This window comes from Chiloscyllium plagiosum, unplaced genomic scaffold (assembly GCF_037043375.1).
Source record: "Chiloscyllium plagiosum isolate Xiang-an unplaced genomic scaffold, Cpla_swu_hap1 HiC_scaffold_6, whole genome shotgun sequence".
Classification (NCBI taxonomy): Eukaryota; Metazoa; Chordata; class Chondrichthyes; order Orectolobiformes; family Hemiscylliidae; genus Chiloscyllium; species Chiloscyllium plagiosum.
The window spans coordinates 96,486,185-96,509,035 of NW_028270144.1; the positions used below are offsets into that span (position 1 = coordinate 96,486,185).

The 22,851-nt window shown below is 38.9% G+C and overlaps 1 protein-coding gene across 1 annotated transcript in view; it reads left to right on the forward strand.

Annotated features, from left to right (window-relative positions):
* rfc3 (replication factor C (activator 1) 3) overlaps positions 1-20,061 on the forward strand; it is a 34,129-nt gene extending 14,068 nt beyond the window's left edge. The window contains exons 5-9 of the mRNA XM_043692068.2: positions 1,635-1,816; positions 4,819-4,955; positions 5,571-5,669; positions 10,432-10,501; positions 19,685-20,061. Of these exons, the coding sequence (XP_043548003.1) occupies positions 1,635-1,816; positions 4,819-4,955; positions 5,571-5,669; positions 10,432-10,501; positions 19,685-19,876 (680 nt within the window). The 3' untranslated portion in view covers positions 19,877-20,061. The remainder of the gene's footprint in view (positions 1-1,634; positions 1,817-4,818; positions 4,956-5,570; positions 5,670-10,431; positions 10,502-19,684) is intronic.
* Positions 20,062-22,851: the final 2,790 nt, after the last annotated feature.

Sequence of the window (22,851 nt, forward strand, 5' to 3'; positions counted from 1 at the left end):
GATTAAATGAGTGGGCAAGGGTCTGGCAGATGGAGTACATTGGGAAATGTGAGGTCATACATTTGGTAGGAATAACAGCAAAATGGACAATTTAAATGGTGAAAAATTGCAGCATGCTACTGTGCAGAGAAACCTGGATGTCCTTGTGAATGAATTACAAAGTTGGTTTGCAGGGGCAGCAATTAATTAAGAAGGCAAATGGAATATTGACCTGTGTTGCAAGAAGGATGGAGATTAAAAACATGGAGCTTCAGCTGTATAGAGTATTGTGTACAGTTTTGGTCTCCTTACTTGAGAGAGGAAGATATACTGGCACTGGAGGTGATGCAGAAGAGGTTCACTAGTTGATTTCAGAGTTGAGAGAGTTGGCTTATGAGGAGTGAGTGAGTAGACTGGGCCTATATTAATTGGAATTTAGAACAATGAGGGAGATCTTATGGAAATGTATAAAATTATTAATGGAATAGATATGTTAGAAGACAGATGGTTGTTCCCATTGGTGGGTGAAGATAGAATAGGGGGCATTGCATCAAAATAAGGGGGAGCAGATTTAGGACTGAGTTGAAGAGGAACTTCTTCACCCAAAGGATTGCGAATCTTTGGAATGCTCTGCCAATTGAAGCAGTCGAGGCTATCTTGTTGAATGTTTTTAAGCCAAAGTTAGATTTTTGAACAGTAAAGGAATTCAGGGTTATGGTGAATGGGCAGATAAATGGAGCTTGGTCCACGATAAGGTCAACTATAATCTTTTTGAATAGCTGAGCAGGCTCAAGGGCCCAGCTGGCCTACTGCTCCTATTTCTTATGATTTTAGTGCTAAGGTATGTTTGGCTTGTATTTTGAACCGTAGGCGTGGGTGAGCAATTTTAAACTCAAGTTGTCTATTCATTGTACGACAAAAATGTTTTTGTTTTTCACTGTAATGTCAATGGGTGCCTTAGCATTTTCTTCTTTTGCTATCTTGTAGCTTCCCAACGTTCATCTCCCGATCTAGTGTTTTGTCTTCTGTTATCACATTCCAATTCTCCAATTGTTGCCAGGACAAGGCTTTTGGGTCTTTGTTTCCAGTGCTTGTATTTGACTGTCTTCTGTCTTCCTGTGGCTGGAAATCCTTTTTGATTTCTGAACAACTTCTCTTGATCCAAGCTTTCTGTACATCCAGCTGATTCTAAGCATCCTCTATTATGCCGGCATTTCAAAAGCTGCTCTCCTTTATCGTTTCTTCAGAGAGTCTAACTTTTCAGCTCCATGCTGTTGCTTTTAGATTTCCAGACACTGTATAAGTGACTGGTCACATCGCTTGTTGTAACTAGTCTAGCTTGGATTTCATTATTGGGTGTTAATTTGGATATCATCAAATCTTCGTACTTGGAATTGTCCACTGAGTCTCTACCTTGGTCCTTCCAATCTTAACTTTTCCATTGCTATTTTGAACCATAATATTGGTCTTTGCCTCATTTATATTCAATTTGAAAGACACTGTCTTTTGAGTAGGATTGGCATGGTCTTTAACTTTGTTCTGACAAAACAACACAGCATGTTAAACAAATTGTTATAGATTTTGTATCTACATGTACAATGTAGGAAAAAAGCAAAGCAATAAATTAAACATTCTCATTTAAATTATTCTTTCAGTTGTATTGCTGACAGAAGTTGATAGATTAACAAAAGATGCCCAGCATGCCTTGAGGAGGACAATGGAAAAGTACATGTCGACCTGCAGATTAATTCTTTGTTGTAACTCAACATCGAAAGTCATTGCACCTATTCGTAGCCGATGTCTTGCAGTGCGAGTCTCTGCGCCCAGCATTGAGGAAGTAAGTGTTCTTGGCTTGATGCAGTTCTTGATTTTAGGATTTTACTTGACCACATAAGTCATCTACTAAATTGAAATGCTTCCCTGATTATTTGCTGCATATAATAATTTCAACTTCCATAGATCATTAGTGTCATAGCTCAGTCTGAACCCTTCTGTATTGAGTTCTGTGGCCTCTGTCACCTGACTGAACACTTTGTCTCATTCGTATGCATGAGAAATGATGGGGATTGTAAGAGACAAATAATGTATACTTATAGTACAGGACTGAGAGTTGGTGGTTAATCATAATATGAAAACACTCGTAACTTTTCCCTGATTTTTAGAAAATCTGTTCCACAAAGAAATGTGAAAATGTGTTTTCATTTTTGTAACCGATCAGTAAGGATCAATTGCGTCTGTTTATTTTCCCTTAATCAGTAGAAACTTAAATTTGGCAATATGATATCACTGTCCTATTCTGTCTCTCGGCTTGTTATGTCTTAAAATTTCTCTCTCTTCTTAAAAAGGTTTTAAATGTCTGCTCTAAATAATCTTGAAATAAATCTTCAACAGTGCTATTAAGAATGTTATCATAATACTATCTTTAAACAGAGAACCAATAATTGAATCCCAGATTAATGCTCCAATAAAACAATTTCCAATCCAATCACAGCGGCTTTAAATTTAAACTCTAATGATAGTTCTGGAGTATAGAACTAGCCTCAATAATATTGACCGTGAAACTATCTATTGCCATAAAAGCCCAGTTGCTTCACTAATATCCTTTTGTTAATGGAAGCAAATCAGCAGTCCTTCCCTGATCTGACATCCTCATGAGTCCTGACCTACAGTAGTTTGTTTGACTCTTAATTGCCCTCTGAGTAGGCTAGCAAACCTCTCAGTTCACAGGACAGTTGGAGTGAATAAATGCTGGCATTGCAATTAATGCCCACATCCCATGAAAGAATTATCATAAAAAGTGCAACTTAATGAGTGACCGTAATGCATCCTAGAAAACTAGGCCACCTGTCTTATAGTCAGACTCTGGGAAAGGATTGCTAAAATACCAGTGTTCCAAACAGATATCAAATCATTAAGCTCCCAAGTGAAGGGTTAACGTGGCTCTTCCCCTTTACTCACTCATCCCCTTGGTTGGTCAGAATAAGGTTAATGTAAAAAGGATGCTTTTTGTTTGTTAACGCCTTTCACCCAAAGCAAATAATATTTTGAGGTACCAATTTAACCAGGCTTCCTGAGTTAAGAGTTTATTCAGTATTAAATGTAAACGAAATAAAATAAGCATGAATAACAGATTTAGTAATGAGATGTGAATCCAAATAAAGATTAAAGTTAAAAGATCAATGGTACCTTTGGAACATGAAGATTACAGCAGAAAGTTGGTAGTTGAATAATTGATATTGTAATTCTTGGCTTTTGTAGGTTGGTTGAAATCTGTTAGTTGTGTTTTTTTTGTTCGTTGGCAGCTGTCAGTGCTTGAAGTCTTTTATCCTGTTGCCTTCTGATACAAGAGTCCTTTTACCTGAAACTGAGGTGATCAGAGGGTGGTTCTTCAACTGTGATGTTCATAGCACATTATTACATGAAGCTAATCAAAATATTATGCAAACCTCTGTTCATTAGCACACCTCCTTCCACGTAGACTAGGGTTCCAGTCAATTTTTAATCCTGTCCTTGTATGTTCCTGGAAGGGAAAAATACAAAATATGCCTGCAAGAGATGACCTTCTGCTGAGAGAGGAAGGCAGTCAGCATCCTGATGTCACTCTTGCACTCACTCACTCACACTGCTTAAAGCTTCTCTGGTATATCTGCAAGTGCAGCAATCCATGGATCCCAGATAGGAATTTGCCAGACAACACAGAATTTACATCTGCAGTCCTTTTTTATTGTAATTCTCCTTTTATTTCCGAAAAAAACCACTCATTTAAAAGTTTAAAAATGTGTGCAGTACTTCAGGTTGCGATCTGTTGTCATGACATTCTTTAAATTCAGTTATGGTCCATTTTGTGTCCATCAGAAAAGCCAAGTAAGTTGGCTATATAAACATTTCATCAGGAAGACTATTGCAGTGTTTCTCAAATCATATTTTCCCAATGTGATCCTATTTTATCACTTTACAATTAACCCCCTACCTTCAGCCACATTTCCAACTCCCACACATTGTCCCAGCCCCTTTCCTAAGCTCTGCCCCCATATACATTGAAGTCCCTTCAATGTACCACTCCCGCAGCTATTCTCAGCAGCTCTTCCCAATCAACCATCCTCACCCCATTCACAGTCACCAAGTCAGCAGCTCCTCACTCTTGATGCTCAGAAGAGGCGAGAGGTTTCTGAGCTCTGATGTGACCTCCGCATTTGGAGTTGTGACTACAGCTTGGGAACTGCTAGACCTAGGGGACTAAACTCTTAGGGTCTGTTGCAGGTGTTATTTGTCAAGAATGTTTGCTAAGACACAGGCAAAGAACTTTTTTCTCGCCAATCAGTCAGGTGTATATTCTTGCACTGAGAATTTGGAAGATGCTACAAAGTAAAAATGTAGGGTTTTCAAAGTAACAGTTCATTTAATGAATCTAACAAACAATAAATGTATATTTCATGCACTCACAGAATAGGCAGTATGGAATTTTAAAACATCAAAATATTTATATTAAACAATCCAATGGAATTTGACTTGTTCATTTGCAGTGCTACTATTTGGATGATAGGAGCATCTTTGGTTAACAGCAAAATGACTGGCTCAACACAGACAATGCTACTGTCGATTTTTAAAAAAACTGTACCAGTTGTCAGTATCCTTTGTAGATTCCGATCATTAGCGTTCTCATTTAAATGCTTCAAAGTTATCAGTGTTTCTGACATCGATCATTTAATCTTCACACCCAGTGACAAGTGCAAAATAGATCTGAGGCAAATATTTGGAAAATACTAAGGTTGGAGGTCTTCATTTAGACCATATTTTACAACGTTGTGAACATGATAATTCGTGCTTATCTGTTCCCAGATTTGTCATGTGTTGAGTGGAGTTTGCAAGAAGGAAGGTCTTGTTCTTCCTCAAGACCTGGGGAAGAAAATTGCAGAAAAATCCAATCGCAACCTGAGGAAAGCATTGCTTATGTGCGAAGCCTGCAGGGTTCAACAGTAAGTAACTCATTTTTAAAAGATATATCTAATTTATTCTTGAATATTACTGGAAATACTGTTTTTACCTCCTCTTATGAGAAGGTGGTAATGTATCCATATAACTGAATTCAACTTCTGAAGCTTGTACAGGTGGTTCTGCTATAAGTAGTCTTTCATTAATGCAAATTGGCTGTAATGCAATTAGTGATGAGGGAATGCTGTTTCTAAAATGCAAACTTTTAAAGTATGTGTTAGCTATAACACAATTACATTGCCAACACTCTTTTTAATTGCATTTGTATTGCACAATTTTTGTATAGCACAGGGTCGCACAGGAATGTAACTATCACAATCTGGAAGAAATACTACATGTTGAGACATGCATCTATTACTTGTCTCATAACAATCATACTATAGTAACAGCTATACTGCCATACCGTCATGCTATGCTTTGTGATTTCATGCATTTTGAAAATACTCATCATTACACACTTTAGAACATTTTAAAGTAGCAAAATTGAAAATGCATGATTTTCTACTAATTCAACTACTGTGCATTTGCCCCTAAGAACAGAAATGAGAGACTTGAGATTGTTTTGATTTTACTTGTAAATGCATTTTTATACTCTTTAGATATCCATTTATAGCAGATCAGGATATTCCTGAGACAGATTGGGAAATATATCTCCAAGAAACTGCTAATGTTATTGTCAGCCAGCAAACACCACAAAGGTAAAGCTCCTGGAATTTTCTTTATTTGCAACCAAAAATGGAGGGATTCATGCTTATATTTTGGCCTGCAATCTATTACATGATTCTTAGTGTTTGGGTTTTGCCATGATTGAACTTACTGTCACAAGTCTTTTTTTTCAAAGTAGATATGGACTAGGTAGAGCTAATAGTTGACCTTCAGTTCAAAGCTCAATATGTTATTTCATCTTAGTTGAGGCTCAAAAGTCAGCACTTGGAACCTCACATAAGATTTAGATGTAGAATTAGGTCATTTGGCCCATCGGCCCTTGGTCATGGCTAATAGGTTTCTAAACACCATTCTCCTGTCTTATCCCCATAATCATTGATCCCCTTACCAATCAAGACACTTTTTCTGACTTAAATACACGCAAAGACTTGGCCTCCAGAGCCCTGTGCAGAAATTAGTTCCACAGATTAACCATTCTCTGGTGGAAGAAATTCCTCCTCCTCATCACAGTTTTAAAGGTTCGTCCCTTCACTCTGAGGCTATGACTTCGGGTCCTAGCCTCTCCTAGTGGAAACCTTATCTCCCTGTCCACAGTATCCAGGCTTCTCCATATTCTGTAAGTTTCAATCAGATTCCCCCTCATTTCCAAACTCTGAGTGCAGACCCAGAGTCCTTAACTGTTCCTCATTGGACAAGCTCCTCTTCTCTGGAATCATTCTTATAAACTTCCTCTGGATCCCCTGCATCAATAGCATATCCTTCCTTAGATATGGGGCCCAAAACTTCTGTGTTCCAAATCTGGTCTGACTAGAGCCTTGTATAGCCTCAGCAGTACATCTCTGCTCTTGTGATAAAGCCCTCTTGAAATGAATGGCAAAATTGTATTTGCCTTCCTACCTGTCAACTGAACCTGCATGTTGTTCTAAAGAGAATCCTGATCTAGGACTCCCAAGTCCCTTTGTGCTTTTGATTTCCAAAGTCTTTCCCCATTTATAAAATAGTCTATGCATCTCTTCTTGTTACCAAAGTGCATAGCCTAATACTTTCACACATTTGTATTCTATCTGCCACTTCTTTGCCTACTCTCCTCGCCCTTCCAAGTTTTTCTGCTGCATCCCCTCTTCCTCAACACTATCTGCCACCTATCTTTTGTGTCATCTGCAAACTTAGCAACTTCAGTTCCTTCATCCAGATTGTTAATGTATGATGTGAATAGTTGTGATCTCAATAAGGTCTCCACTAGTTACTGGCTGCCATTCTGAAAAAGACCTTTTTATCCCCACTCCCTGCCTTCTGCCAGTCAGTCAGACCTTTATACATATCAGTACCTCGCCCCTAACACTGTTGGTCCTTAACTTATTTAGCAGCACTTTGTCAAAGGCTTTCTGGAAATCCAAATGGATCACATCCAGTGGCACTCCTTTTGTCTAACTTGTTCATTCAGGCATTACCTCCCCTTAATAAAGCTATGCTGACTCATCCCTATTTTATCATGCACTTCCAAATACTCTGCAATTTCATTCTTAATAACAAACAGTAAAACCTTATCAACGACCAAGCTCAACACCCTATACTTTCCTGTCTTCTGCCTCCTTTTCTTCTTAAACAGTGATGTCACATAGGCCTCTAGGGCCCTCCTTGACTCCACTGATTTCTGAAAGACCACCACCAATGCCTCCACAATCTCCTCAGTTATCTTTTCAGAAAGCTGGAGTGTAATCCATCTGGTCAAGGTGATTTATCCACCTTCAGACCTTTTCAGCTTCCCTAGTACCCTCTCCTTAGTAATGGCCACTACACTCACCTCTGCCTACTGACTTCCTTGAGATTCTGGTATTATGCTGGTACATCCATTGGAAAACAATACAAAATACCTATTTAGTTCCTCGACCATTTCTTTAAAAATCACACAACACAAAAATCCTCGACCATTTCTTTAAAAATCCAATTAAACCTGTTGGACTATAATCTGGTGTTGTGTGATTTTCAACTTTGTACACCTCATTTCAACACTGGCATCTCCAAACCATCACCATTTCTTTGTTCCTCATTACTACTACCATAGCCTCATTTTCCAGCAGTCCAGTGTCCACTTTTGCCTTTTTCATTTTGTAAAAACATTCTTGCAAACTTCTTTCATGTTACTTGTTGGGTTTCTTTTTTATTTCATCGTCTCACCCCCTTATTGCTTTTCTCGTTACGCTCTGCTGATTTTTGAAGGCTTCCCAGTCCTCTGGCTTCCAACTAATCTTCACCACATTGTCCCTGATTTCCCTTGTCAACAGTGGTTGCATAATCCTGCATTTAATGTTTCTTCGTCCTTTGAATGAATTTCTGCTGTGCCTTCTGAGTTAGCTCCAGTAACTTGCCATTGCTGCTGCACCATCTTCCTTGCCAGGGTCTCTTTTTCCAACGAACTCTGGCCACCTCCTCCCTCATGTCTTTGCAGTTGCCTTTACTCAATTGCAATACTGTTACTTCGGACTCCAACTGCTCCCCCTCAAACTGCAGGGTGACTTCTATCATATTATGGTCACTGCCCCCTTGGAGTTCCTTTATCTTCAGCTTCCTCATCGGGCTGCTTCAAAAAAGCATCATCTAGAAATTCCATGAATTCCTTTTCTTGAAGTCTGTTACCAACCTGATTTTCCCAGTCTACCTGTATATTGAGTCTCCCAAGATTATTGTAATAATGCATTTCTAACATTCCTTCTCTAACTCCCGATTTATTTTCTTTCCCACATCCTGATTTTTGCTATCAGGGCTTTTTTTTTTCCCTTTACAATTCATCACCTGTTACCATACAGATTCTATGCCTTCTGACTCAATATCACTTCTTGCTATCGACTTAATTTCACTTCTTACTAACAAGGCAACCCTACCTCTCTACCCGTTTGCCTGTCCTTTCACTAGGACATGTATTGTTGGATATTTAGTACCTAATCCTGATCCCCTAACAGTCACATCTGAGATACCCACAATATTGTACCTGCTGATTTCAATCTGGGCTACAAGTTCATTTACCTTATTTCATAGACTACGTACATTTAAGTACAGAACCCTCAGTCCTGCATTTACTATCATAGTTGTCCCTGATCGAGTTTGTCCTATTGGAACAGCTCCCTCCTTCCCCACTACTATTGCCCATTCCCCATGAATTTTCCCAAACCAATCTATGAGCCATGCATTTACCTCTTTATTCTTGCTGACTGTGTGCCTATTTGCTTGGCTCAGGTAGAAATCTGGAGATTATTACCTTTTTTGATTCTGCTTTTAAGGTTAATCCATAGCTGCTCATATTCACTTGCCTATACCATTGGCACCTGTGTGGACTATGACAAATGGATCTTTTCCCCTCCCACTGCGCATTCCTGCGCAGCCCAGATGAAATATGTAAATATTGGTATCGGAAGGCAACAGGCTTCAGTACTCTGGATCCTGGCCACAGAAAACAATATCTATTTCCGACAGTGCTATCCCTGAAAACAACTAATTTTGTTTAAAAAAAGCTTACGAACTATGAGACAAAAAAGCAAGCGCAAAGCACGTCTTTTCCTCTGCCTCCAAATTCCCTGAACTATATATACACTCAGCTGTGACTCACTTTGGATGTGGTCTCTCCTTCCTGACCAAACGAAGCTGACCAACATACAATGAGATAAGATAGTAAGCTGAAATAACCTAGTCTGTGGCAAAAACTATGCACCTGATATTAAGGCTTGTTTATTGGGGGATGAGATCACCGAACACATTGCTCCCTAGAATGGACATGGGATTGGTGACAAAAGTAAGTCAATTGTCTATGATAGCCATCTGGGAGATTTAGAAGGATGTAACACAAGTTGGGTTTTAAGAACGATCTTAAGAAAGAAATTCTTTAAAGGATGAAACTAATGCAGGGCTAAGGTGTAGAGGTAGTAGAAGTTCAGGTGAAAACCGGTATGATTGCAGATCTGGAAGATGAAACCATATCCAGTAACTACTACATATGAGAATCTTACATTGAAATTTGAAACAATTTGTCTCCTGACTCCTTTTCAAAAGTAACTAATTGCTTGTGAGCAAAATTAAGTGATAAAAGGTGCAGTGCAACAACCTTTAATTTTTTTACCCCTCCTTTTCATTTTATCTTCGTTTCTTTCTTGGCAGCATCAATATTTATAAGCACCTTTTCAAGCATTTGTTAGAACTTGACAAATCTTTGTTCTTAGGATCTTGATGTTATGTCGTCGGGAAGGTACTGTTACAGTACTTTTCTTCTTCCTTCTTCACTTATCTTTTCCTCTTTCCTTGAACCTATGTCAATGAATCATTTTTTTGCCTTCACATTTTTAGGCTATGGTAAGGTGGCACTTTGTACAGTAAATTATACACTTATTAGAAAATCTTGGAATGTACGTGCTCTATTTGGCTATTAATGATATTGCAGATTACACTGTAGATACTTTTTCAGTAGAATTCATCAGCTTTCTGGTTTGCTAATATTTAAACAGCATAGTATTTCATGGTATCAGCACAATTTATAATGAAACTTTGTGAAGTCTGATCAATAAAATATCCATATAAAAATGTTATACTGTATTAAATGCAAAGTTTTATGGCATTTTTGAAGCATTTTATAGTGAAGTAATAAAGGAAATAGAGGCAACAATTTTTGTTACAGTATGTAAATTAGATCACTCTCTCAAAGCATAATTAGTGCTGAAATATTAATTTGGTCCTAATGGCAATAAAAAAGCTTTCATTAAATTAATTATACAAAACGTCGTTTAAGATGTTTGTCTCTGCTTTTAGACTACTTGAAGTGCGTGGACGATTGTACGAGCTCCTGACCCACTGCATACCACCTGAAATAATAATGAAGGTATATAACAGATTTATGACTTAATTTGTGTTACATAATACTTGGTGTTCTCTGGCCAACTAAAATTCTTGGTATAATTGAGCAAGTTGGCCATCTTGGTCACAAAGCAATAGCCGTGTCAGTGGCCCAATGGATTCTTTAAGTCCATGTTCAAGTTTAGGCGTGGGCATCCACCACCATCATAATTAAGCCTGCAACACAACTGCACCCTGGATGCTCTTGGTAACCCCATTGGTGGCTGAACAGAGGCCTTGGTTTATCTGGAGACAACATAAAAGACCCATTTGCTATTGGAAATTCGAGCCCATGGCGTCTAAAATGAGTGCATTCTGGTGAATGTGTTCTCTGGCCATATGTCCACAACTGTCAGTCAGTGTGGTAAGTTTATGGGTGGTATGGTGCAAGGGTGTTCTGCTGATTGGTCAAGGAGCTCATTGAATTCGGGCAGACTTGGGTTGGAATAGACCTATTTATAGATTTCTGTTGCAGTTAACCTTATGATGTAAAAGGTGTAGAGCAGGAATGTTGCTCAGGGTCCGATTGAAGAGTACCTGTGATGGTGCACGTCATTTAAGTTTGGCAAGAACTGATTTGTACTATGCAAGGACATGGTATTCTCTAGTTGAGTACATGATGGCATGAACTAATCCCATAACCTAATTTCCAGTGATCCCCATAAGGAAGAGGTACTTGTAGGTTTTAATTTTTTTCTTGTAGACATGGTGTCCTTTCTGTAATTAAGGGTTCTGCTGGTGTATCAGTTAAACTAGGTGGGGGATTATGTTTTAACGTGATGTTTGGTTCCTTAGCATCAGTGCTGTGGAAGCAGGGCATTCAGCCCATCAAGTACACATTGACCCTCCAAAGAGCATCCCGCCTCGGCTCACCCTGTACCTTATCCCTATAGCCCTGCATAGCTAATCCATCCACCTTAAGCATCCCTGGACAATGGGCAATGTAGTATGGCAATCCACCTAATCTACACATCTTTGGACTGTGGAAAGGAACGTACACCTACATGGGGAGAATGTGCAAACTCCACACAATCGTCCGAGTTGGAATCTAACCTGAGTCCCTGGTGCTGTGAGGCAGCAGTGCTAACTGAGGCACTGCTACCCAGTGATCGTGTTAAACGATTTTATGGATCCAGAGTTTTAGACACTTTGTCTTGCAGTTGTCAGGCTCAGTTTTGCAATATTATTATTTTAACATGTCTGAACCTGTAGGTTACACGTTTTAATTAGCATAGGTAAGCGTTTGGAACTGGATTGTGGCCAGCTTGTTGGTGTACAAGTTGAGGTGAGGTGAAGACAGATGCCTCTGATAACCTGTTCAGCTGTTTCTTCGAGCACTAGTCTTGTTACCCACATGTAACCTGAACCATCTGTCCCAGACTAGCAATAAAATGGCTATTCCTGATGAAGGGCTTTTGCCCGAAACGTCGATTTTTTTTTTTTCCTGCTCCTCGGACGCTGCCTGACCTGCTGTGCTTTTCCAGCACCACTCTAATCTAGACTCTGGTTTCCAGCATCTGCAGTCCTTGTTTTTAACCTAGCAATAAAATGGTGTCAGTAACCTAGGGAGTGGAATATTTGATATTTTGGCAAACTAGACTGTCTTGTATTATGCTGAGCTTAATGGCAATTTTACCTGTTTAGAGATTCCATTGAAAGGCATCTTTAGTAAGAGCTATTATTATGAGGACTTAATCATGGGTGCTTCTTTATTAAGACCTCCTTGGTGAGCACTCAATGTGCTCTCCTTTTCTAGCTTGATCAATTATCGGATAGGGGCTGCACTACAATTTTTAGGCATACAGATAACAGATATTGGCTGGTAGTTTGATAATTTTGGCTGTTTGGTTTTAGGATCTTGGTGACCTTAGACATTCACCAGGATTTTGACTTGGTTAACAACGTATGGGCTTGGGGCCAAAGTTTAAGATTTCAGTGAGCATGTTGCCGTAATGAACAGCAATGTTCAGCTTGCTGATTTGTTGTACTACATGGTGTTAAGGGATTCAGGGCAAGATCCAGAGTTGTGCTATTTATTCACTCTGGATTTGGAATTCTTCACCATTTTCCAAACAGTACCTTTCATTTGTATGAAGGATGTAACTCTACCTGATCAGCATTTTAAAAGTGCTTGGCAGTAATGGTTGCTGGGCTATTTCAAAATGGTACAAGCCTCCAGTCTGAAAAACAACCCTCCACCACCACCGTCTGTATTTGACCTTTGTGCCAGTTCTGTATCCAAATGGCTAGTTCTCCCTGTATTCCATGGGATCTAACCTTGCTAACCAGTCTCCCATGGGGAATCTTGTCGAACGCCTTACTGAAGTCCAAACAGATCATGTCCGCAGCCCTCCCCTCATCAATCCTCTTGGTTACTTCATCAAAAACTCAATCAAGTTGTGAGACATTATTTCCCATGCGCAAAGCCATGCTGACTATTCTTAGTCAGTCCTTTAAGTGCAAGCAATATATTTGACAAGTATAAAAATAACTTTAGCAGATGCATACAAAAGGCATTGATGCATAGGAAGATTTTACTTGACATGTAAGGATCTATACATCCAACCCAGATACATTCAACACCCAGATTCTGACCTCTTCCCAGAGTCCTGCTGGGAGAATCTCATGCTAGGGATTTTGCAAGCTCATTCACCTTGTGTGTGGTTTAAAAGTCTCAAAGTTCTTGTCTGAACAACTTAAAAGCTTACTTAAGTGATTACCACAATTGAACCTGCCCAAACTATACTTCCAGGCAGTGCATACCCTAACTACTCAGTGTGTGAATCAGCTTTTCTCACCGCTTATTTGGCCAAACACTTCAAAATTGTGCCCTCTGGTTTCATCCATTTACTGTAACAGGTTCTCCATATCCACTCACGTATTTGAAAACTTCAATCAAATCTCCTCATAACCCCCTCTTCTCCAAAGAAAACAGTCTCAATTTCTCCAAAGTTAAAAATCACGCAAGACCAGGTTATAGTCCAATAGGTTTATTTGGAAGTACTAGCTTTCGGAGCGCTGCTCCTTCATCAGGTGGTTTTGATGAAGGAGCAGCACTCTGAAAGTTAGTGCATCCAAATAAACCTGTTGGACTATAACCTGGTGTTGTGATTTTTAACTTTGTACACCCCAGTCCATCACAGGCATCTCCAAATCATCAATTTCTCCAATTCGTCATCTTAATTAAACTTCTACACTCTCACTCTGGATTTGGAATTCTTCACCATTTTGTAAAATGAGAGAATGAGGAACCTTCCATAAGTAGCACAACTCTGGATCTTGCCCTGAATCCCTTGACACCATGTAGTACAACGAATTAGCAAGCTAGACACTGCTGTTCATTATGGCAACATGCTCACTGAAGTCTTAAAAATCAGCCAGACCTGTGCGCAACACTGCAGCTGAGCTCTAACAAGTGTCTTTTAAAATTTCATCATTATCTCCTGTTATTATATTCAGTGTCCCTATTTCTGAACCATAGGGCCCTCTGTGCTCTATTACCAATTCACATTACCTCCTCTGCCACCTTTAATGCTTCCAAATAAACCTATTGGACTATAACCTGGTCTTGCGTGATTTTTAACTTTGGAGAAATTGAGACTGTTTTCTTTGGAGAAGAGGGGGTTATGAGGAGATTTGATTGAAGTTTTCAAATACGTGAGTGGATATGGAGAACCTGTTACAGATCTCTCTGCTCCTGCACTCTTTAGAATATTACCCTGTATTTTATGCTGTTTGTACAAAGTGTGTCACTTCACACTTTTTCATATTGAACTTCATCTGTCAGCTATCTTTCTACTAATGCTAACTTCTTTCATGTTGTCAGTTTTCCTAGTTTCTTTGAATTTCTGCATCATCTTCCATGACAATAGTCCCAGAATAATTATTTATTTTCTTTGCTATTTACCTATCCTCATTATAAATTCTCCTGTTCTGAACTTTAATGGGCCCATATTTATCCAAGATTATCTTTTTCTTGTATACCTAAAAAAGTTACACAATCACCCTTTTTCATTGGCTTGCTTCTGTATTCTTTTCTTTGTGTTTGTCAGTTTTATATTGCTCCCAATTCTCAAACTTACCACCTTTTTCTTGCATTGTTAAAAGCCACTTCCTTTAATGTAATGCTATCTTTAATTACTTTGTTAATCACAATTGGTTCGCCTTTCCCTTTAGGTGTTTGTGCCTTAGAAGAATGTAGATGTATTGCAGAACTTGAAATATTTCTTTAAATACTGATTTCTGCTTCACTAGAGTTAAAATTGTGTTGTTTTCTTAATCCACACCATAGCCAAACTTTCCCCTTCCAACATTTTAGTATTGTTTGTTCAGATTTAAGACCCTAGTTTCAGAGTTAACTATTACATTCAAACTTAATGTAAAATGTTATCATTTAAGGTCACAATTTCTCAAAGGCTCCTTTTTATAGTGAGGTTATTAACCCCTTCTCATTGCATAATAAATTTAAAATAACCCGATCTCTTTTTGGTTCTTCAATATACCGCTGAAGAAACCTGTCCTCTATAGTAGTGCTGATTATCAAAGTTGCCTTTTATTGTGATATTACCCACATTACATTGCATTGCATCTCTAATTTCCAAGCTTATACTGTGGCCAACATTGCCACTAGAGTTTGGTGGCCTACAAACAACAACTACCAACATTTGCTTCCTCCTGCTGTTTCTTTCCTCGACCCAAACTTATTCCATATCCTTCAATTTGAGATTGTCACTTTCTGATATACTAATTTTGTCCCTTATCAAACATGCAACCCCACCTCTTTCCTTTTTGTGTATTCTCTAAGTGCCAAATATCCTTAGGTATTTATTTTCTAATTCTGGTCCACCTGTAGCCACTATTCTGAAATGGCAGTTAAGTAAGACGTGCACATCTGAATTTCTAACTTGTCTTCAAACATTTGTGAATGCTGAGCCTTTAATTTTGCCTTAACATTATTTTTTCATTTTTGTTCCTACTTGATGCTTGCCTTTGCTTGATCTTCTGTATTTGGCTCCCACCTTGCTAATCCAGTTTAAACTCTCTCCATCAGCACTAGCAAATATCCCTGTAAGAGTATTCATCCCAGTCCAGCTAAGATGCAATCCATTCATCACATACAAGTCCTAGCTACCCCAGAACTGTGCCAGTACTCAGAAATTTGAGGCTCTCCCATACGTTCACTGGCATGTAGAACTGGATGTATGTGTCTTCTGTACGGTGCCGAGTCACACCAAATATCTGTTCAGTTCATCTGCCATTTCCCTATTTTTCGATTAATTTCCTCTTCAGGTTCATGCTGTAGAAAACAAATGTTCAGTTTACATGAATTTTCCTTTTAAATAACTGTAGAAATTCAATGCCTATTTATTTTTGTAGCTAGCTTTCTTTTGTACTCAAATTTACCCTTCAGTAAACTTTTAGTTCTTATTCTTTAATATTCTGTTCAATCTTCTGACTGGCCATTTGTCTTTACAGAATTATATGCTTTTCCTTTTCAGATTTATGCTATCTTTTAACTTTAGCTATGCATGATGCATCCTTCCCTTATCTATTTCTCTACTGTGACGAAATACTTTTTCAAGTGTTCTGCACTATCATTTTATATTTAAATCCTTAAATGAAATATTCGTCATCTTAAATATCTGGCAGCGCATCCCTATTCAGCTAATCCCATAACCTAATTTCCAAGTACACTTTAGCCAGCTCTTTTGTGATGTCCTGATAATTGCCTTATTTAAATTTAAAACACTAGTGTTTAACCCTCTCTCCCTTCCCACAAACTGAATAATTGCTATCAAGCAATGCCTTTACATTTGTTGACTGTCCAGGTCATTACCTTGACCCTTATGTTATGAACCAAATCAAACCATATCAAGAACGTATGGTCAAGCCTAACTTTTATCTCAGATTAACTTTTAAGGTGCTACATTCCAGGTGTGACTCAATTGGTTAATTTAAGCAAAACACTTTCTTCTTATACCACAGTTAAAATGCAAACAAATGAATACTTAAAATAATATATTGTTTAATTGCTGCTCATCAACTGTTTTAATATAGCAGCATCCTATGCATACAACCTTGGCAAAGGCAAATTCACTTGCTATCTCCTCCAGTCCAGGAGAAGGAACACCAACTGAATGAATCCGGCAGCAAAGAGAGAGCTTTATCCAGCAGCTTCAACTCCAAACCCCAACCTCAATAACTGAAAGCAAAAACGAAAATCCTGGATCTGTGTGAGCCTGACTCCAGCCACTATGCTGCTTTTGTCTAATTTTTTAAAAATCCCAAAGCTATTTACTCTGCTTTTCATAGAGCAGAAACCTCAGCGTCATGTTTACAACATGCCCTCCTTCAAAAAAAATAGCACAGAACAACTCCCTTTAAAGGCATATATCGTCATAATTCACTGAATACAATTCACCGATCATATTGTGCCAATAAAGAATTTCCACATTTAATATTTACATTGGAAAAAATTATAGAAAGCACACCTGGAGCTAAGATGAATTGTGATCTCTTTTTACATTATTTAGAGTCATAGAGATGTACAGCATGAAAACAGACCCTTCGTTCCAACCCGTCCATGCTGACCGGTTATCCCAACCCAATCCAGCACCTGGCCCATATCCCTGTAAACCCTTCCTATTCATATACACATCTAAATGCCTCTTAAATGTTGCAATTGTACCAACCTCCACCACTTCCTCTGGCAGCTCATTCCATACATGTACAGTGTGAAAAAGTTGCCCCTTAGGTCTCTTTTATATCTTTCCCCTCTCACCCTAAACTTATGCCCTCTAGTTCTGGACTTCCTGACCCCAGGGAAAAGACTTTCAAATTTCACAACATCTTTCTGATAGGAAGGAGACCCGAATTGCACGCAACATTCCAACAGTGGCCTAACCCGATGTCCTGTACAGCCGTGACATGACCTCCCAACGTCTGTACTCAATACTCTGACCAATAGAAGAAAGCATACCAAATGCCTCCTTCACTACCCTATCTACCTGCGACTCCATTTTCAAGGAGCTATGAACCTGCACTCCAAGGTCTCTTTGTTCAGCAACATTCTCTAGGACCTTACCATTAAGTGTATAAGTCCTGCTAAGATTTGCTTTCCCAAAATGCTCATCTGGTCAAGATCCTGTTGTAATCTGAGATAGCCTTCTTTGCTGTCCACTGCACCTCTAATTTTGGGTCATCTGCAAACTTGCTAACTACCTCTTATGCTTGCATCCAAATCATTTATGTAAATAACAAAAAGTAAAGGACCTAGCACTGATCCTTGTGGCACTCCACTGGTCACAGGCCTCCAGTCTGAAAAACAACCCTCCACCACCACCCTCTGTCTTCTACGTTTGAGCCAGTTCTGTATCCAAATGGCTAGTTCTCCCTGTATTCTGTGAGATCTAACCTTGCTAACCAGTTTCCCATAGGGAACCTTGTCAAACGCTTTACTGAAGTCGATATACATCACAATTATTATATATTACATATATATAATATATACTATTATTTATTATTATTGTATTCAGTTCCAAATTACAATTTTATTTACATCCCTGTGACCACATTAGTGATAAATTTCCTCAAAAGTCTATTCCAGCACATTTCTATGTTACAAAGAGGTAATTTATAATCCTGTCTCATTACACCTTCCTTGATTTGAATAATCTGTCTCATTGGCTATAGAGCATTTTGCTCTAGAAAGTGTTCCGAAAGTACTCTGCCTAGGCTACCTATGTCAAACGGACTTATCTAATCTATATGGAAATTCATTGTGACAGAAGGATGTGGAGGCAAGGTATTGAGTATATTTAAAACTGAGATAGATAGTTTCTTGAGTATCAAGAGTTACGGAAAGAAAGTAGGACAATAGGGTTGAGAAACTTACCAGCCATGATTGAATGGCAGAGCAGATCTGATGGGCTGAATGGCCTAATTTCTTCTACTATGTCTTATGGTCTTATAAATTAAAATCACCTTTGTCACGGGCAGCCATTATTTCTTCATGTCTATACTGTCCTACATTGTGATTTCCGTTGGTATCTGTGAACTGCTACCACAAATAACTTCTTACCTTCACTCCATCTCCTCTGTACCCAAACTGATTCCATATCATGACATCCTGAACAAAGGTCATATCTCCTTATTGTGCCGTGCCACTATGAATTAACAGAGTTATCTCTTCACTTTTCTTTCTTAGTTCCTGTTAATCCTAAATATCACCACATCTTTGAATGTTAAGGCTCCAATCTTTGTCACCTTAACACATCTTTAATATCTGGAAACAAGTTTCTGCTTTGCTATATGGATGGACTGAAGAAGGTAGAAATGAAATTTTGGCACGTCCAAACTTTATAGTTGTGCTGGCATAGACATTTGAAATTTCTCACTAATTTTGTCCTAGTGTAAAGGAAATGCAAATTCGCCATTAAATACTAAATAATAATCGGTCACAATTTTTTCCACAATTGCAACATTGGTTGTTTCCATACACAAAGCATTCATACATGCTATTCACCAAAACAAAGTGCTCAATGCTATCATTTTTGTTGCAGTGTAGTCCAGTTATATAGATTTTAAAATCTTAATGCAAATTTTCTGAAATCTGTCTTGTTGGTTGGAGATATTCACAGGTCTTCTTTTAAACTGTGATTTTCCACATCAGTTGTTCTACATTTTACACTGTTAATGTAGGATAAACAAACTAAATCCAAAATTTCATTTCAAAGTGGTAGTATCACCCACATGCTTTTCTGGATACAATAATAATTGAACCGCTATAGAATTGTTCCTTTGCTTCGAATTAATTTGTAAAATCCTGCAAGGTGCAGTTATTGAAATGATAACTTGAAGGAATTTACCTTTTATGGAATTGCATTTAATGAGCAATCAGATCAACTAATGTTGGGTTTGAATGTCTGAGTAGAATTTATGCCCAGCTATTAAAACAAATAATTGTAGGACAAAAAGAACAAAAATCACTGACATGACGATGGTTGTTTGTGACATTTCATATTGAACTGAGTCAGAAATATGCATTAATCAAACCTTATCAGTACAATTAATGTTATTGGATTTAGAATAATTTATAGTTTAGAGTCGTTCAGTCTATTTATAGTAAACTAAAGTTTTAAATTCTTTTGTTTAATTTTTGTGTCTTAAGGGTCTCTTGACAGAGTTATTAAACAATTGTGACGGTCTGCTTAAGGGGGAGGTTGCACAGATGGCTGCATTTTATGAACATCGTCTACAGCTTGGCAACAAGGCCATCTATCACCTGGAAGCATTTGTGGCCAAGTTTATGGCTATTTACAAGCAATTTATGGAAGATGGACTTGAAGCTATGATGTTCTAATGTTATGTCTGTTTATAAAGATGTTCTGACTTCATTTTGGGAAAGTTGTGGTTCTAACAGAATCATAGAAACTTTTGCTTAAAACCTTCAATATTATAGGTAACTGGATCATTCTTGTCTCCTACTTTGTCCTATTATATCAAATCTGAAACCTGTAAATAAATCTGTCTAACTCTACAATAAATTGCCTCATTTCTATTAGAATTTATATGTTATAATACAGGGCCGCAAACAGTTGCCTGAAATCTTTTTTAACATTGGGGAAAAAAATAAGGAAATGTGTAATAGCTCATTCGCTGCTTTGAAAGTTATTTTCATTAATTAGATGATAGAACAGCACAGCACACAACAGGCCCTTCAGCCCATGATGTTGTGCCAACCACTGATCCTCATGTATGCACCGTCAAATTTCTGTGACCATATGCATGTCCAGTAGTCTCAATGTCCCCAATGACCTTGCCTCCACAACTGCTGCTGGCAGCGCATTCCATGCTCTCACAACTCTGTGTAAAGAACCTGCCTCTGACATCCCCTCTATATTTTCCTCCAATCAGCTTAAAACTGTGACCCCTCGTGTTAGTCATTTCTGCCCTGGGAAATAGTCTCTGGCTCTTGACTCTATCTATGCCTCTCATTATCTTGTATACCTCAATTAGGTCCCCACTCTTCCTTTTCTCCAATGAAAAAAGTCCAAGCTCAGTCAACCTCTCTTCATAAGATAAGCCCTCAGTCCAGGCAGCATCCTGGTAAACCTCCTCTGAACCCTCTCCAAAGCATCCACATCTTTCCTATAATAGGGTGACCAGAACTGGACGCAGTATTCCAAGTGCTGTCTAACCAAAGTTTTATAGAGCTGCAACAAGATCTCACGACTCTTAAACTCAACCCCCCTGTTAATGAAAGCCAAAGCACCATATGCTTTCTTAACAACCCTGTCCACTTGGGTGGCTATTTTAAGGGATCTATGTACCTGCACACCAAAATCCCTCTGTTCCTCCACACTGCCAAGAATCCTATCCTGAACCCTGTACTCAGCTTTCAAATTCGACCTTCCAAAATGCATCACCTCGTATTTATCCAGGTTGAACTCCATCTGCCACCTCTCAGCACATTTCCTTTCTTGAAGAGAGGAATTACATTTGCCTCTCTCCAGTCCTCAGGTACGACTCCAATGGAGAGTGAGGATGCAAAGATCTTCGCAAGTGGCGAAGCAATTGCGTTTCTCGTTTCTCAAAGCAGCCGAGGACAAATCTGGTCCAGGCCTGGCGACTTGTCAATCTTAATGTTTGACAAAATTTTCAGCACATCAGCTTCCTCTATCTCTATCCATTCCAGCATGCACACCTGCTCTTCACAGGTTTCATTCATTACAAAGTTCGTTTCTTTCGTAAAGACAGAAGCAAAAAACTCATTTAGGGCTTCCCCTACCTCCTCAGACTCCATACACAAATTCCCTATGCTATCCCTGATCGGCCCTACTCTTTCTTTGACCATTCTCTTATTTCTCACATAAGTGTAAAATGTCTTTGTGTTCTCCCTAATCCGTTCTGCCAAGTCTTTCTCGTGCCCCCTCCTGGCTCTCCTCAGACCATTTTTGAGCTCCTTCCTCGTCTGTCTGTAATCCTCTAGAGCTGAGCTTGACCCTAGTTTCCCCCACCTTACGTAAGCTACCTTTTTCCTTTTGATGAGAAGCTCCACTGCTTTCGTCATCCAAGGTTCCTTTATCTTACCACTTCTTGCCTGTCTCAGAGGGACATATTTATTCATCACTTGCAACAACTGTTCCTTAAACAGTCTCCACATGTCTATAGTGCCTTTACCATGGAACAATTGCTCCCAATCCATGCTTCCTAACTCATGTCTAATTGCATCATATTTTCCTCTTCCCCAATTAAATATCCTCCTATTTTGCCTAATCCTCTCCTTCTCCATAGCTTTGTAGAATGTGAGGCAGTTGTGGTCACTATCACCAAAATGCTCTCCCACCACAAGATCCGATACCTGCCCCGGCTCGTTTCCGAGCACCAAGTCTAGAATGGCCTCTCCCCTCGTCGGCCTGTCAATGTACTGAGTTAGGAAACCCTCCTGAACATGCCTTACAAAAACAGCTCCATTCAAATCTTCTGCTCGAAGGAGGTTCCAATCAATATTGGGAAAGTTAGTCACCCATTACAACAACCCTACTACGTCCACACTTTTCCAAAATCTGCCGACCTATGCTTTCTTCTATCTCCCTGCTGCTATTGGGGGGCCTGTAGTAAACCCCTAACGAGATGACTGCTCCCTTGTTGTTCCTAATTTCCACCCAAACTGACTCAGTAGGCAGATCTTCCTCGACAATGGAAGCTTCTGTAGCTATGATTGCAAGAATACAAATGCCAACTTTCCAAAAAGAGCATGTAATGATGAAAACATAAGGAATCTGCAAGGGATTATAGATGGGTTGAGTGAGTAGGCAAAAAGCTGGCAGGTGTAGTTTATGGTAAGAAAGCTAAAGTCATGCACTTTGATAGAAAAAGCATCAGAGGGCAGATTATTAAAAATAGTGAATAGAATGAACAACTGTGGATGCTGGAGATCTGAAACAAACAAAAATTGCTAGCAGAACCCGGCAGGTCTGAGCAGCATCTGTTTTAAAAAAAGGCAGAGTTAATATTTTGAGTCCAGTAATGCGAACTTGAATTCTAATGAAAACTCTCTGGACTCTGTTAACTCTGTTTTCATCCCACAGATACTGCCAGCAGTTTTTGTTTTCAAAAATAGGGAACAGTGTGGGGTGTGTTGAATACTGGAATTCTCAGTTTTAGTCTCTGTGTTTAGAAAGGTATATGTTGGCATTTGAGGCAATACAAAACAAGTTCATTAGGGTTGTTCCTAAGATAAATGGATGACTTATCAACAACGGCTAAACATGTCAGGCAGAGAGTTGTGTGGAGGGATTTCCAGAATGGAAGATTTAGGCAGCTGATATCATG